Source organism: Staurois parvus, unplaced genomic scaffold (genome assembly GCF_062004578.1).
Source record: "Staurois parvus isolate SC_StPar_1 unplaced genomic scaffold, SC_StPar_1.0 ptg000145l, whole genome shotgun sequence".
NCBI lineage: Eukaryota > Metazoa > Chordata > Amphibia > Anura > Ranidae > Staurois > Staurois parvus.
Window position 1 is genome coordinate 880,197 of NW_028317941.1, and position 17,918 is coordinate 898,114.

Below are 17,918 nucleotides of genomic sequence, written 5' to 3' on the forward strand. Positions count from 1 at the left end.
ATACCTGCGTTTCTATCCTGCATTTACTGCTCATGTTGAACTCACCTGCACACACTGCCTTCCCATGTATCCTCTGCCGTTCTTCTTCTGGACATAATGTCATACCTACCAAACATATTTCTTGTACATGATACCTGTTAAAATATTACTTCAACATTTTTTGTGACTTTTTAATCGCAACTATCTGAACTGGGCTTCCTTTTGTTAAATTACTGCAAATCATATTAAGAGCAGCAATAGCTGTACAGTAATGTTGTTTTAGAGGACCTAGTTCAAGCACTGCATTGCAGATTCTTCTAAAAATACTTGAAATGCATTTCACACACTTATTTTCTTAAGCAAATTATAGTGTTCTGTGTCCAGTTAAGATTTATTCCCAGTGTCACAGTAGGCATACCCAACAAGTAAAAATTCTGTTTGTTCCCCACCAGATTCCATAGCGAGCCCCAGGAAGGACAACAGTCGCATGAAGAGCTACAAAAACAAAGCTCTAAATCCAGAAGAGATGCGGAGAAGGCGTGAGGAAGAGGGAATTCAGCTCCGAAAGCAGAAACGTGAACAACAGGTAAGTATGTCTAGATGTAGTGCAAAACAGCCAGCCTGATTAAAGCTCTTCCTTTTCAAAAGTCTTTTTATGCAAATATCTGTAAAAACAAAAAAATAAATTTGTAGGAAGAGTACAGACTGTAAACCGGGGAGGATATTCCAGCATATCAAATGAGGCGATTGCTAATACATAGACCTTGGTTGCTACAGTTTATCCTATTGTGGACTACACTCAAAGAATGTCCGGGTAGGCATGCATATATTTTCTATTCACTATCTAGTAATGGTTTCTGCGACACATAGGTATACACTGTCCCGTTGCACAAAAAAAGGTAAAATCAAGAAATTGAGAGAGAATAGAAGAAGAAAGGGAAGAGTAAGTCGACTTCACTTCAAGGGTGTAATTGGTTATATATATATATTGAGTTCATGGGTCTCACGTTTTGCCAATGTGTTTAGAGATGTCATTAATTATCCCAGCACTTTTTCTAAACTAAAAGGAAACTTTTCTTCTTTTAGCTGGGGGGAAAGTGACAGCTAATTCTGTGAACTATAGTGAAGGAAAAAAGAAAAGCTGGAAATTTACATTTAAAAACCGGCACCGATGTATAGCGACAGCCAGTATACACTGCTTCTCTCCTGCCTTTCTCAACCCCCTCACATCTGCAGTACACACAGTCTCCTGTATCGGCACCTGTATTGGCTACATTTTTCGTATCGGCAAAATGCCGATAGGGCTATTTTTAGCTGATATGTTTTGAGGCCAAAATTTCAGTGCATCCCTAATACAGGCCCAAAAAGTCTAGTGACCGCTTTCAGGCCTTCACAGGTCATATTTCCTCATATCACTTCCTCACTACCAATCCGTTTTGGAGGCCATAAAATTCCAGGATAGTACAAACACTCCCCCCAAATGACCCCTTTTTGGAAAGTAGGCAGTAAAAGAGGTTTGATAAGATGCATGATGAGTGTTTTGCAGATAAAATTTTGAAAAAGAAAAGAGAATACATTTTTGTTTTTTTTCTTTTTCATTTTCAAAAAACTTGTGGCATTTCAGGGCCAGCATTAGAAGCTTCTGCCACACATCGCTGACTTTTCTAACCACTTGAGGAACAACTGTATTCTGACACTTTTCGTTTACATAAAAAAAAATTTTTTGCTAGAAAAAAACCACAATATATTGCCCAATTGTTTGATAAGGTATAAAAGATGATGTTACGCCGAATAAATAGATGCCAAACGTGACATGCCTTAAAATTGCCCTTGCAATGGTAACAAACTACGCAAATTTTAAATATCGATTGGCTTTAAAAGCCTTTACAGATCACCACTTTATATTTACACAGGGGGTCTAGTATTAGAATTACTGCCCTTGATCTGCCGTTCTTGGTGCAATCTCTGTTTATATGTTGACTGACATATACTGACTTTCACTTGCATTCGCCCTTAGGCATGAACACGGGAAGGGATGAATTTTTTTTTTTTTTTTTTTTTTATCACGGTTATTATCCCAGGGAATGTAAATATCCCCTGTGATAGCAATAAGCGATGACAAGTATTCTTTTCTGAGATATCTGAGGTCTATTACTCTAGATCTCTCCCCTGCCCTTAAAGCATCTGATCACACCAAGATCTATGTGATCAGATGCTTTCTCGATTTAAAAATGGTGCTAGCAGTAAAGAGAACCTGTCACCAAAAATCATATATATCGTATACATACGTACAAACGTAAAAGCACGCGCTGGGGCGTCTACACATGAAATGTTGATTGTGATAAACATGTTACATATCACTGTGCACACCAGAATGAGAGCAATAATTCTAGCAGGAGACATCCTCTGTAACACTATATTGATGACCTATAAAGTGCTTTAAAAGTGTCGCCTATAGAAAATATAGGGTACTGACGATCGTCGCTATTTCACGAGCACACGCAAATTTAAGGTTTGACATGTTGGATATCCATTTACTTGGAGAAACCTCATCTTGTATATTTTACAAAAAGTAGGGTAATTTATTGCTTTTTTGTACCCTAAAATTGTGTATTTTTAACTGAAATATTAGTAATATCATGTGACATTAAAAGTTGGAACTACAACTATTTTATGCTCTAGGGTCTCTGCTTTCAGAAAATTGTATAATGTTTGGGGATTTTGTGTAAATTTTCAAGCCTGAAATTTATTTAAACTTGTGCAAAAAAATGCAAAAACCGCTCTGGCAGCAAAAGGTATAAAGGATAAGCTCGACCCTCCCCTTTTCAGGATAACACCCAATCAGTGCTCATTACACTTTAAGGACTCTCTCCTCCCTGCTAGTCCCCAGGTGCGGTGCTGGAGACAGGCAGGAAGGAGTGGAGGAGATAAAAAGCGCAATGTTAAAAATATTAAACGTTTAAATCGCCATAAAGCCCCTTTTTGGTTTTCAAAACCCCAGACCTTCCTAAAAGCACCTTTTAGATTTAAATACGGTTTTGGTTAATGTTTTTATCTGGAGAAGTAGATTGTCATGAGGGACAAGTAGATTGGGACCCCAATTTAGTCTCTGGACAAGTAGTTTTTTTTCCACACCCCTAAGTTTTCAGCTCACACATAACAAAGCTGTGGTGTGAATTGACGCCTTGTCTGTGCATTGTGGCTGGGTTGGAAATTGCTGCCATTGCAGCTCCAAGGCATCTGGTATTAACACACTGATAAGAAAATAGTAGTTGACTGGCTGACCCACTAGCTTTAATACATTGAGTCGATGACCTGATAAACGTCAGTAGGTTGGGAGAGTTGGAGAAAAGTCAGTCCTTGTACATGTACTTGTTCTTCGTGAATTCCAAGTATTAAAACTAAAGGGCAAGCAAGGCAACTGAGGAGAGCTCAGCAATTAACAGATCTGCAGCTAATTGTGTTTCTACATATGAATAAATGTTTGCAGAAGTTTCAAAAATAATTACTTTTGGTTTTTGTGGGTTTTTTTTTTTTCCAGCTCTTTAAGCGCCGCAATGTGGAAATGTTTTCTGAAGACCCATCCATGTTTGATAGTCCATTAATGGATCCCTATGTTAGCTCAACCAATGTTGGGGTAAGTGCAGTAGAGAGGACAGAGAAGTCCCCTACAGCATGATAAACTATAGATACAGTATGTTTTTAATGGTGTGTGCTTTCACAGGATGGTGTTATTACCCGTGAGATGGTTGGGTTGCTGCTTTCTGATGATCCTGATCTGCAGTTGGCCACAACACAAAAATTTCGAAAGCTGCTATCTAAAGGTATGAAATCTTGTGAGTATATATGCCATTGAGCTGGCATCTGCTAAAATTAATGGTATAGTACATTTTAATGTGATTAAACTGTAGCATGCAGTCATGTCCCTGAGTCAGTAACATTGGTGCTATCCTAAATACTTAGTCCTTGGTTGCTTTGCATTTTCAGAGCCAAACCCCCCAATAGATGAAGTGATCAACGCTCCTGGAGTGGTAGAGCGGTTTGTAGATTTCCTTAAAAAAAGTGACAACTACACACTACAGGTGAGTGTATTGCCCTGGTTTCAGAGGTAGCTTGTGGAGAGGATTGACGTCTGGTATATACAGTAAGTGCAACATTGAGTTTCTTGTATTTTATAGTTTGAAGCTGCCTGGGCCCTGACTAACATTGCATCTGGCACTTCACAACAAACCAAGATAGTGATAGAAGCAGGAGCTGTGCCAATCTTTATCCAGCTGCTAAACTCTGAATATGAAGATGTGCAGGAACAGGTTGGAGCACTGTGTTGTATCATCTGTTTGTGCAGTCCTTTACATTTTTATAGCTTCTCATTCAATGTATGCTATTGCTGTCTTCTCTTCTTCTCACCTGTTTTCCTGTGGATTCCTTTAGGCTGTGTGGGCACTAGGGAACATTGCAGGTGACAGTTCTGTGTGCCGAGACTATGTGCTTAGCTGTGACATCCTTCCTCCTCTACTTAAGTGAGTACAACTTAGTGTATAGAGCAAAATAGGTCTACCTATTTAAAAAAAAAAAAAAATACCAAAAAAAGAAAAATCATTTATTGGTTAAAATAAACTAAACCTGGCCTGAAAAGTACCTAAGATAACAGTGCTGATGTTTGCCTACAAGTATTTGTGTTGATCCCTGTGGAACCCCTTGGATTCCAGGCCTAACTTAAACACAGAGCCTTGGCTTCTTTAGAGTAAGCTCTTTCCCCCTCTGTTACCAAGCCCTACTGATGTTAGTCACATACCCCAGCCTATAATATACACTTGATTGCCTGCCACCAGTACTGTCTTGCCTACCCTCAACACTCAGTTGATGTAATTAGAAATGACTGTGCAACTAGAACACTCTTGTTAACCTGATATAAAAGACCTGTGAGGTTGCAAGATCATGCTTGGAAGCCAGCTATCCTTTTAGTATCCGTGGTCAGCTTAACACAAGTATTTAAAGGCACCACTTCAGGTTGTTACCTTTTACGTACCTGTGGGCCAAATAGGTAAATATAATTATGAAATATTTATTTTAGGCTACTTATTGATATTTTTTTCACTTTGTGTTTCACTTGTCACTGAAACGGTTGAAATGTCCTCTGCTACCTTATGGTCCACAGTTTATTGTAATGCTGTCTGCAATGGACCTGCTAAAGGGACTAACACGCACAGCCTGGAATTTAGTCCTCTGCTTGAATTCATGCTGTCCGCGGAGTGTTTGTCATTTGTGTGACCTTGCACACTGCAGACCAAACGCAGACAAAGTAAATAAAGCTACACTAGTGGGATTTATTTACTAAAGCTGGAGAGTGCAAAAACAGACTCGCTTCTGCATAGAAACCAATCAGCTTGCAGGTTTCATTGCAAAAGCTTAAAGTATGACTAAAGGCAAAACTTTTTTTTTTTTTTTTAAAGTTTTGGATAGAGTGGAAATGGTATAAAATACTTGTCAGTTTTTACTGCTGTCAGTGCTCCCATTAAGGAGATTCACCCTCTCTGCTTGTCCTGTTTACCATTTATTATTGAAAGTGACCGTAAAAGAAAAAAATAAAAATTGGGGTAGTCCCCAGAAAAGTGGACACTAGTTCTGGGGGGATTTCCTCTCACTTCCTGTTTGGCTCTGGGACAGGAAGTGAGGGGAAATCTCTAAAATGGGACACAGATGGTGAAAAAATGGCAGGTTATAACCCTCCCTTACTTTATCTAAACCAAAAAGAATGTTTTGTCTATAGTTCTACACTAATTGAACAAGCTGAGGTTAGAAGTTGATTGGTTTCCATGCAGAAATGAGTCTGATTTTGCACTCTCTCACCTTAGGAAATAAACCCCTAGGTGTGAAATGTGTATCTTTTTTTACGTGTGCTCAGCTAAAATAATAGTAGACTTAGTGTTACTAAACCCGGGGCCCTGCGTTCACTATATTTGGTCTCCCACAGTACACAGAACATGGAAGTGCAATTATTTTAGTAAATATAAACTGCTAAATACCTTTTCTCATCAGAAGTTAGAGCAGTCTAGTGGCTTCTATCTGTTTCCAGCCCAGCACTAGCAAAAGCTTGTAGAAGTTTTTTTCTGCTCTAGGAGGTACAAATTCCCTGACTTCTGCCTTAGACAGTGCTGATTGGCCCTGTGCTGATCACATGCACTCTCCTAAGAAATATAAAAAAATCTATCTAGCAATACACACCAAACTGAGCATGTGCATGCCTACGGTTCAGTCTGGAGATAAGTGGTGGTCCCTTGAAAAAAAAGGGGAGGAACAGAGAAGAAAGGGATCAAACAGTCTTTTTACACAATGGCAGAGGATTAACCCCTTAGCTTCTACAGTGAGTATAACAAGCATGCTTTACTGCATATACAGACTTTTTTTTTTTTTTTTACTGTTGTGGGTTTAGTAACACTTTAATATCCAGATTTTTTATAAGCTTGGCTGTAACTGGTATTCTTTAATTTAAATGAGGATTGTAGAAGAATAAAATAGTTAGATTTGGTTTGGTAATGGTCTTTCACTGTGTCCCCTGCTCTCCTCTCACCAACTGCTTCATGAGTATTCAGGACTCAGAATTTTACCTTGTGCTACCTTGTCCCTGCTTTGTCAGACATGGCTTATAACGTGGTAAAAGGGTGCTGTGATTGGATCACAGAGATCGCTGGGTGCGTGCTGTAGCCATCATTTTGGTTATAGCCTGTCATCGTGGTTAACACAGGATTGGAGGAAGCTGTGTCAGGTTCTTTTTGTTTTGTTTTTTTTCTCTAGATTGACATTATTTTGAAGAGGGAGCTTCACTTAACATTGAAAAGCTTATTGCCTCTACCCTTAAGAACCTTAGCATTGTGCAGCCTGACTTCCCCGCCTAGCCATGCACCTTTTTGGGTACAAAGAAACCCATTAAATCCTGCAAAAAATTACCTGATCACAAACGGAATATGCAGTCCATGACAACTGGGCCATGCCTGATTTTCATTCCTCCAAAGACGGAGTGAAATTGCCTTCTGCTCTGTGTTTGTGTGGATGTCCAGAAACCTATCGTGAGACAAATTTCCATAATAACTCTCATATCCATTCACTTGCACAAAATCTTATTGCTTAAAGCTTTGAAGGAGTTGTTTGGCAAATGCCTCCACAAGACTGGTTCAAAAGGTTTCTACTCAAACCTCTTCACAGTATCAAAGCCCAGTGGGGATATTCACCCTCTTTTTGAGGTGAAATCCCTCAACAGTTTCCATATTCCAAAGTTCTGCATGGAATCTTCAAGGCATGCTTCTATTTACCTACTTCATTAGCACTTTCTGCACTTCACAGTGGAAGAAAATGATTTCCAGGATGTCACATTGCTCTTCTGTCTGTCCTCTGCTCGCACAGTGTTCACAGAGGTCTTAGAACCTTTGCTGTTCCTGCTTGGAACCCAGGGAATTAAAGTCCTAGGCTATCTAAATAACCTTTTCTGAAGGGCTCCTCTCCTGGTCAGTTGTCAGAAAATGTCCATGGGACAATTTTGGATACAGGGTTTAGGCTGGGTGATCAATTAAATATAAAAAAACTGCTCTTCAAACTCCTCTTTGCCTGTACATGGTTGGTCTGGCTGAGAGAAGACAAAAGTTCATCTAGTTCAACCATTAAAAAAATAAAAATAAAATAAAAATTTGATAATCCTATACGCACAGTTGATCCAGAGGAAGGCAAAACATTTCCCAGCAAAGCATGATCCAATTTGCTCCTGCAGGGGAAAAATTCCTTCCTGATCCACCGAGCGGAAATCTGATATTCCCTGGATCAACTTTACCTATAAATGTTAGTATCCAGTTATATTATGTGCATCTAGGAAAGAATCCAGGACTTTTTTAAAGCAATCTCCTGAGCTGGCCAGAAGAAACTCTTGAGGGAGTCTATTCCACATTTTCACAGCTCTTACTGTGCAGAAATCATTCCGTATTTGGAGATTAAATCTCTCTTCCTCCAGACATAGTGTTCCCTTGTGATGACCTCAGGGCAGAGTACTCTACATATGAACCACTGATGTATTTATACATATTGATCATATCCCCCCTTAATCTCTTTTTAAGAGAGAATAAATTCACCTCCTCTAATCTTTCCTCATAGCTGAGCTCCTCCATGCCTCTTATCAGTTTGATTGCCCTTCTCTGCACTTTCTCCAGTTCACCAGTGTTCTTTTTGTAAATTGGTATCCAAAACTGAACTGCATTTTGCAGATGAGGTCCTACTAATGATTTGTACAGGGGTTAAATAACATCTCTCTCTGGAGTCTATACCTCTTTTAATACGAGAGGATTTTTCTTGCTTTAGAAACCACAAATTGGCATTGCATGCCATTAAGCTTATTATCTACCAAAACTGGATCCTTCTCCACCATTGAGTCCCCCAGTTGTACTCCCCCTAGTATGTATGATGCATGCATATTCTTGGCCCCCAAGTGCATAACATTTACATTTATCAACATTAAACCTCATTTGCAACATAGTTGTCCAATTAAACAGTGCATTGAGGTTGGCTTGTACATTGGAGACATACTGTAAGAGCGTTATTCCACTGCACAGCTTGGTGTCATCTGCAAAGACTGATATGGGATTTTTAATCCCTGACCCTATATTGTTTATAAATATATTAACAAGTAAGGGTCCCAACACTGAACCTTGGGGTACACCACTAACAACGCTACACCATTCAAAGTATGAATAATTAACCACTACTCTTTGAATACGATCTTTTATCCAGTTTTCTATCCATTTACATTAATTAAACTAATTTTTCCAAGCCTGTAGACTTTACCTTACACATTAGCTGTTTGTGGGGAACTGTGTTAAACGCTTTTGCAAAATCCAAGTATATCTCCTCCTTAGCCTCCCCTCTGTGCAAGATTTTGCTCACCTGCCCATACAAAGCAATCAGATTTGTTTGACAACTTCTGTCGTTCATGAATCCATTCTGTCTGTTGCTTAAAATATTTTTTTTTTCCCAGCAAGAACTAATCTATGTTGTCTTTTATTAAACTCTCCAATATCTTCCCAACTATAGAAGTTAAACAGGCCTAGAATTGCTTGGTAAAGATTTCCATCCCTGCGGTGAGCAGCAGGATGGCCGCCAAGCAGTTTCCAGGACCAGCGTGACATCACGCTGCCTTCATTATTAAGTAAGAGTCATATGCAAGTCGGATGTTTGTAGCTCAGGGTCTGCCTGTATTCTTTATAGAATACAAAGCTCCTTGTGAATGACTGAGCAGCGCTCAGCCTGACTCTATTTTGTTCTAGGAGTGGGACGGGAAGTTCCCATTCCACTACTAGAACACAGCAATTGTATACTGTCTATAGCTGAGGCTACATAGAGTTTATGTAACACTTCCAGTCCCTGCATTTGTTAGTGAAGGTAATAGTTTGTTCGGACCAGCTTGGTGCAAATCAAGTATTTAAACGTCACTAAAAGCTGTAAATCAGCTTTAACTTCTAAACCCAAGCCAGGTATCAAGTTCACTGCAAATCTTGGGTTTCTAAGTCTCCGAAAAACTCAAACCCTTTTCTGCATGAAGTCATGCCTCCACTTGAAAGCCAGGGAGAAGTTTGTTAGCCTTCATGCACGTCTTGACCGTCAGCATCTCAGATACCTGGTTTTGGGAGGTAGTCTCTGGGGCAACAAACTAGAATTTCAGTTTCGGTCTCCTCCTTGGTTCATGTCTTCTCTCCTACCTATCCCACCACTCAGCTTGGCAGATCTCCATGCAGCCCTTGCGAGACTTCTGGAGCAAGAGGTCATCGCCCCAGTATTGGTAGCAGAACGGATCATGGGGTTGTATTCCAACTTGTTCCCTGTCCCAAAACAGAAAGGGGCAGCTGTCCCATTTTGGATTTTAAAGCCCTAAAGTGTGTGTGTGTGTGTGTGTGTGTGTGTGTGTGTGTGTGTGTGTGTGTGTGTGTGTGTTTTTCTTTTTCAGGCCCAAAAATCCCGCATAGAATAAACTAGATCTGTTATAGCCTTTCTTCACCAAGGGAGACGGTTTGGCTTTTGGACATCAAGGATGTGTACCTACATATCCCCATTTTCCTACACATCTTCAATTACTTTGATATGCTGTGGTCCCTGAACATTTTTCAGTTTTAGGTCTGGTCATTACACCTGTTCTTAGCCCCTGTGCTAGCCTTGCTGTGCTCCCAGTACATCCCCATTGCAGTATACGTGGACGATCTCTTATTAAGGGAGTGGTCAGCACATGTCTTGACCGATATGGCTTGAACTGTACAAACCTTGCAAAGGTTTGGCAGTGTCCCGAACCTTAAGTCTGCTGTGGAAACAGTTCATCGCTTGGAGTATCTGGGTCTCCTAGCAAGAAACCACCGCAAACTTGAGCTGGTCCTAGTAAGGATGTGTACACTTGAATGCCTCAGTCAATGCCGCTTCTCAGACCACATATTATGACATGTTTCACCCCACTCACGGGAGGCTTAATCATAGAGGTACCCCCTGTGATTAAGCCCTGGTGAGTGCAACGAAACCTGTCAGGGGGTGTGGTCTGGGGAGCGGCATTGACTGAGGCTTTCACATGTACCCATCTTTACTAGGATTGGCTCAGATGTGCGGCGGTTTCTTGCTTTTAATATTCACTTCTCACTGGATAAGTCACTTTTCACGCTGGAATCCCTGCAATCCTGAGTACCAGTAGGGATACACACCTCAGCTTGAAGCTGCACCACTAAGCATAAACTGACTGACTGGGTCTCATCCTAGATACACCTTAAAGCAAGTGTTTTTTTTTTTTTTCTTTTTCAGGAGAACTCTGTTTCCAGACTCTGACATTTCACCCCACTCTCTGCTTTTTCATATGAGTTCTACTGATGGTAGCCTTCTTTTTAAGGTCATATTTGCCCAGTTCCACTCCAGCCTCTACAACTAAACATCTTGTTAATATTTGATGTCTGTCCAGTCCTTCGACCAGCCTATTCACTTGCCACTGAGGACCTGGTTATTCCTGGTTTGGTGGTTTAGAGATCCAGTTCTGGGGTTGGAAGTATTTTTCTTTCAAAATCTGGTTGGGGAAGTCCTAGAGACTATATTGATGCAGGGGATTTAGATGCTGTAGAAATTTAGTCTCCAAATCATTCTGTAGTTTCAGGTAATTTTGTTGTCCTTGCCGTGCTGAACAACTCAACTGGAAGGTCATCTGAACCTAATTCAGTCAGACTGCACAACAGCAGTGGCATACTTTAATCATTGGGTAGGAGCCAAAGGTCTTGCCATGGTAAGCGAGCCAGAATGAATACTGTTCTGGGTGAAACTTCATGTTCAGCCTAGTTCAGTTTATATCCCAGGTGTGGCCCATTGGTAGGCATACTTCCTTAACCAGCAGTGCATGGACCTGGGGGATTAGTCCCTACACCCTGTGTGACAGGTGGGAGCTGCCTGATTCATAAAAAAACTGGTTTGTCTTCAGATTCAGAGTTCCCCTGGCAGAAGCAGTGGATGCTCTACTTCTATGAGATCAATGCAGCCTGATGTATGCCTTTCCTCCCATGATGCTTCTTCCTCATCTACTCCATTGAATCAAGACGGAGGGCCTTCCAGTGATCCTCATTGCATTTTAATGGCCTTGGCGATGTGATACTTTGATTTGTTTGGACAAATCTGGCAGATGCTCTGTGGGCTCTTCCACATCAGAACTTTTTGTCCCAAGGACAAATTTTACATCGTACTTCGTTTGCTAAATTTAATGGCGTGACTGTTGGGCCCCAGGTCATAAAGCACTGGAGCATGTCCAAATCAGGAATTCCAACGATGCTGAAATTGAGGAAATAAACTTGTCGCAATGTATGTCATAGCGCTTGGATGTCTTTCTTCGCTTTGTGTAAGGAGAGATACTTTCATTCCAGAAAATTCTTTGTGGGATGAAGATTGGCCTTTTTGCAATCTGGCCTGGATCAATAGTTAGCCCTGTGTATCAAGGGCTAGATCTTGGCACTTGTGATCTTGTTCCAAAGATAGTTGGCTTTTATTCCTTGATTAAGATGTTTGCACAGGGTATCTCTCATTAGGGTTTCCTTTCTGCACTCCCCAGTGACTCCATTGGGGTTTTATTTGGTTCTTTCTGAACTTCAGAAATTGCCCTTTGAACCTATTAGGGATATTCCCTTTTCCGTTCCCAAGGTTGTGTTTCTTGTTGCCATCACCTCTGCTAGGTGAGAGTCTGACCTGGCGGCTTTATCCAAGTACCCTCTCTAGTCTTGCATAAAGAGAAGGTGTTGAGGCCAGAGCTTCCTTCCTCTCCTAATGTAGTTTCAGCCTTTCACCTCAACCAAGACATCATTCTTCCTTTCCTCTGTCCTGCTCCCTAGAGGGAGATCTCTCTCCACTGCTTGCGATGAAATTTTGTGCTTTGTGTGTCTACCTCGCAGCCACTTTTTCCGTCCGTACTAAAAAACAAAGAAAAAACAGTGGAGCTTGCTTGTTTAAAACATTTCTCATTGGGTCAGGCACCTCATCATTGAAGCCTATGTATATTTTGCTTTTTGTGGGAAAATAAGGCAATGCATGGTGAGGTTACAAGCCTCCTTGGAAACGAAGCAGTGGTGCTTTGGTACAGGAGGAACACAAGTACCTGAAGGTGTTACTTGTAGACCTTTGGACTGGTGATGCTAACTGAGAGGAATCAACTGGATGTGTATGCATGAGTGTTAAGCGAGCAATCATTTGAGCCACGTGCATAATTTAGGTAAAATGTAAAGTTCAAAAAAAAAATGCAGTGGTAAATCTAAATAACTAGCTATATGGTTGGGGACAAATATCTAATCCACTCTGAGAATAACAGAAGAGATATACAGTATATACTTTTAGAGGTTGAATGTGGTACATATCAGACTCTGAGATCATAATTTTTATTTTAAAGGGAAAAAATGTAAAATCTTTCTGTTTTTGAAGATTTTCAGACAGGATTGTAATATACACTGCTCAAAAAAAATTAAAGGAACACTTTTTATAATCGGAGTATAGCATCAAGTCCGTTAAACTCTTGGGATGTTGATCTGGTCAGTTAAGTAGCAGTTACACTAGATGGGCAGCAATGAGACTATCCCCAAAACAGGAATGGTTTTACAGGTGGAGGCCACTGACATTTTTTTTCCTTTCTGCGCTTTTCTAACTGTTTCACTAGTTTTGCATTTTGGCTAGGGTCAGTGTCACTACTGGTACCGTGAGGTGATACAGAGGTTGCACAGATAGGTCCAATTCCTCCAGGATGGCACATCAATACGTGCCATTGCCAGAAGGTTTGCTGTGTCTTCCAGCACAGTTTCAGGAGCGTGTAAGAGATTCCAGGCGACAGGCAGTTACTCTAGGAGAGCTGGACAGGGCCGTAGGAGGTCCTTAACCCATTAGAAGGACTGGTATCTGCTCCTTTTGTGCAAGGAGGAACAGGATGACCACTTCAAGAGCACTACAAAATGGCCTCTAGTAGGCCAGTGGTTTGAATGTCTCTGACCAAACAATCAGAGGGTGGCTTGAGGGCCCGACGTCCTCTAGTGGGCCCTGTGCTCACTGCCCGGCACCATAGAGCTTGATTAGCATTTGCCATTGAACCCCAGAATTGACAGGTCCACCACTGGCACCCTGTGCTTTTCACAGATGAGAGCAGGTTCACCCTGAGCACATGTGACTGGAGAGGTCATGGAGAATATTATGCTGCCTGCAACATTGTCCAGCATGACTATTTTGGTGGTGGGTCAGTGATGGTCTGGGGAGGCATATCCATGGAGGGACACACAGATCTCTACGCTGGGGCAGTGGGTACTGGGTTCCTCCCTGGTGCATGACATGTGGCGAGAGTATGCAGGCACTTCCTGGAGGGTGAAGGAATTGAGACCATTGAATGGCCCCCATGCTCGTCTGCCCTAAATCCAATAGAACACCTCTGGGATATCATGTTTCGGTCCATCCGAAAATATGCCAAGTTATACCTCAGACTGTCCTGCATCTCTGTGATGCCCTGGTCCAGATCTGAGAGGAAATACCCCAGGACACCATCTGTCCTTTCATTAGGAGCATGCCCTGACGTTGTTCGGCTTGCATACAAGCACGTGGGGGCCATACAAACTACTGAGTACCATTCTGAGTTGCTGCAATGAAATTTCAGAAAAATGGATTAGCCTGCTGCATAATGTTTTCACTTTGATTTTTCAGGGTGTCTTTGAAGGAAATTAAAATTCTCAACCTACACAAGACTAAATACAAAAAATGGGCTTCCTTGCATTCCTAACACATTACTCAATCCATATCCGTATTAAATGGCCAGCATGATATTTTTCTCGATTTGATATCTGATGTGCTTTCAAATTGTTCCCTTTTTTTTTTTTTTTTTTTTTTTTTTCTTTTGAGCAGTGTAATATGCACGATGGAGTCTCCTGTCATAGGCAGGTAGCTTGATACACGCTAACCACACTGTCATTTATAAGGGCCATACACTAATGGATATTTTTTGTTTTAAGAGCTTTCGTTCAATTTTTCTAATAGTGGGGTCAAATTTGACGTTCGTTTTCTGCCAGTGATGGGGAAATTTTATTGAGTAGAAGAGAACTTTTCTCGATCAAACAAATTTTCGGACAGCGTACGTGGTTTTTGTTCAGAAATTACCTTCATTTTAAAATTGAATGTTAAAAGCAAGTAAATTTTTAGAACGACATTGGTCCATTTATCAAATGTATAAAGAATTTTCTTACAAATATTATTGTCTGAAAATTAATGTGTATGGCCAGCAGAAGACCTTTTATTAGCAGCCGCATGCTTTTCTTTTATCCCTTATCATGATGGGGTTAAAAAAAACCCAGCAGATGATCACTGCTATAAGGCAGTGCTTGACAAATCCCAGGTCGCCATGCCAACTAGAAATTGCACCCTGGTGCCTGGGTTCACACATTGCCTCCCGTAGACTGCATTGGGAAATTGCGCCTCCTGTAGACTGCATTGGGAAAATGCATGTTAACCATCCTATGTGAACACTTATCTGTCCAAGCCACTCTACTTGTGAGTCTGGAATGCACCACTACAAGCTCGCACAGGACCCTTTTCATAATGGCACTCAGAATACAATGGGTGTTTATTGTATCTCTCTGAACCACCTCAATAGGAATATCTAGCATGTCATGCAATGTGAGTTTCAAAACAAATCCAGAATCGCATGTGTTTTAATCAGGGCGGCTCCATTCACACCTTAGTGTTTTGGGATCGCTGCAATCCCGAAATGCAGGTTCAGGTGCCATTATTTTCAATGGCTTCTAAAACGTGGTGCGGTTTTTGCCATGATTGTCTCGCAGCAAAGCACATAGCGTGAAGTCCCTGGCACTGACAACCCACACTACTACGCTAAAATAAACCTGGCTTCTAACCTTCTTTTTTTTTTTTTTTTTTTTTTTTTTAAAGCTGGCTCCTAGATTTAGAGCAAATTTGTTGATCCCTGCTACAACAGGTTCATTTATAGTGTGAACCAGTGAAATATAGCTTCTATTTTAGATAGCTATAGACATAATATATACAGAAATAGGAAATACTGAGTCTTTTAACTGGGAGTCAGACATGAAAGGTAAAGGGTGGATGTGTACACACACCACACACACACACACACCACACGCTCCACCCAACCTTGCCCAGGTCCGCCCCCAACCATGCCCCCTTAAAGTATATGAAATTGCATTTTTCTTTAGAATAAAGAGTCCAAAATATAAAACTGTATACAGTAATGTATATCCCAGCTCCCCTGTACTCCATTATAGTGATATGACATGTTGTATACAGTACTTACTCCTAGTCCCTTCGAGTCCCCCGTGGCGGTGGAGAGGGTGTCTCCTCTCAGCGAAGCCGAAGAAGCCAGAAACTGGAAGTTGTAAACCGGAATTCGGCTTCACAATAAGGCTTGGAGCACAGGTGCAGTAGCTCTATGCTTCATCTGTGCCTGCCGCGTTTTGGCGAGCAGAGATATATATATATATATATATATATATATATATATATAAATTTATTTCAGCTACTTATATAGCGCCGTCAATTTACGCAGCCCTTTACATATATATTGTACATTCACATCAGTCCCTAACCCTCAAGGGGTGTACAATTTAAGGTCCCTAACCTACATCCATACATATATGTGCCAATTTAGACAGGATCCAATTAACCTACCAGCATGTCTTTGGAGTGTGGGAGGAAACAGGAGTACCTGGAGGAAACCCGCGCAGGCACAGGGAAAACATGCAAACTCCAGGCAGGTGGTGCCGTGGTTGGGATTCGAACCAGCGACCCTATTACTGCCAGGCAGAAGTGCTAACCATTTAGCGCGCGCGCGTGTTTGTTATCTCTATTATTATTATTTATTTTTTTTTTAACATGGATTTAATCCCTTCCTTCTCCTGCCCAGGACTACATGTCCCATGAGGAATTACTCCCAACACATTCACAAGTTCTCAGGAACTTACTGACATGTATGAACGTGTACTGAGCTGTATATGTGCTGCACTGTAATTTTTCTCATATGTAAACAATGCATTCTGTATGCAGGCCAACTAATTGATTTATAATAGTTGACAACTATATTTCATATCGATTATGCTGATTAGTTGTTTCAGCCCTAATTAAATGTTTATGTCCTTCAATGAACTACAAGAAATATATTTTACTGCAAGTACTAATCTACTGTGATTGATTGATTGATTTTCCTTTTTTGTTTTGTTTTTTTTGTTTTTTTTGTAGTCTGCTGACCAAGTCAACTCGCCTTACCATGACAAGAAATGCTGTCTGGGCCTTGTCTAACCTATGCAGAGGGAAGAACCCACCTCCAGATTTTGATAAGGTCTTCTACCAATTTATTTTTCATAAAATGGTGGTTTGCAATGTTTCCAGAAATCCCACAACATATTTGTATCTGTAATTCTCTAGGTGTCCCAGTGTCTTCCGGTGCTCTCCCGTCTCCTGTTTAGTAGTGACTCTGATCTGTTGGCAGATGCTTGCTGGGCACTTTCCTATCTTTCTGATGGTCCCAATGAGAAGATCCAGGCAGTCATTGACTCAGGAGTCTGTCGAAGGCTCGTAGAACTTTTAATGTGAGTGGAATACAACGACACCTAGTGAAATGTTTGAATAATGAGCTTTTACTCTCCTATAAATGGAAGCATATTCAATCTGTTTTACACTTACAAGCTTATTACTGATTTGTAAAGTAATTCGGGCCCCTTTGCTGGCTAGAAAGCTTAGGCACTGCAAAACTTTTATTTTGATCTTTTGTGATTTGTGCCTGACTGGATTGATGCATGGAGAAAAATGTGTTCGTATCTATTTTATCCTTTTATGTGCCAAAACAAGTTTCGCATGATTGCGGGGGCTGTCCATCTATGCAGATAGACCTCTCCTCTCCCTCCTGCAGTGCTGCCCCTCAATACAATATTAATGCTACTGTGGTAATGGTGTACATTTTACAACAGTTTTTAGTCTACAACATTGTTGCAAGTGCTTGATTTATTTCAGTGCATGCTATTGGACAATATTAGAAACTTTTTGCATATCAATTTTAAAGTGATTTGTGATGCAACAATACATAAAACCATGCAAGTGTGCAAATTAAATGTTACTTGGGGTTATATCTCCTAGTGAAAACAGCTCAAAGTGCATGGATCAACTATTTCATTAAAAAAAAAAAAATAATAATCTAAGTACCCAATTCTCCAGTCATGTAGCATCCACGGTTATCTAAATTGCCACTTCCAGTCTTCAACTGCTTTGGCTCAGGGTAGAAATAGACAAATGCCCCACATACACTGCCTTGAAAAAGTATTCATAAACCTTGAAATTTTCCACATTTTTTTTTTCATGTTACAATGAAAATATAAATGTATTTTATTGGGATTTTATGTGATAGACCAACA

At 40.7% G+C, this 17,918-nt stretch overlaps 1 protein-coding gene across 4 annotated transcripts in view; it reads left to right on the top strand.

Annotated features, from left to right (window-relative positions):
• The window catches only part of KPNA6 (karyopherin subunit alpha 6), a 71,035-nt gene that overhangs the window by 19,003 nt on the left and 34,114 nt on the right, over positions 1 to 17,918 (top strand). For 3 of the 4 annotated variants that reach the window (XR_016312261.1, XM_089673835.1, XM_089673836.1), the window contains exons 2-9: positions 432 to 565; positions 3,521 to 3,616; positions 3,704 to 3,803; positions 3,967 to 4,061; positions 4,158 to 4,289; positions 4,411 to 4,499; positions 16,750 to 16,849; positions 16,936 to 17,099. Coding sequence is in view for 3 of the 4 variants with exons in the window: in XM_089673835.1 (XP_089529961.1) it covers positions 432 to 565; positions 3,521 to 3,616; positions 3,704 to 3,803; positions 3,967 to 4,061; positions 4,158 to 4,289; positions 4,411 to 4,499; positions 16,750 to 16,849; positions 16,936 to 17,099 (910 nt within the window). In the remaining variant the exon portion in view is untranslated. Of the gene's footprint in view, positions 1 to 431; positions 566 to 3,520; positions 3,617 to 3,703; positions 3,804 to 3,966; positions 4,062 to 4,157; positions 4,290 to 4,410; positions 4,500 to 16,749; positions 16,850 to 16,935; positions 17,104 to 17,918 lie in introns of those variants that run through there. The other variant, XM_089673837.1, reaches the window with a different exon arrangement.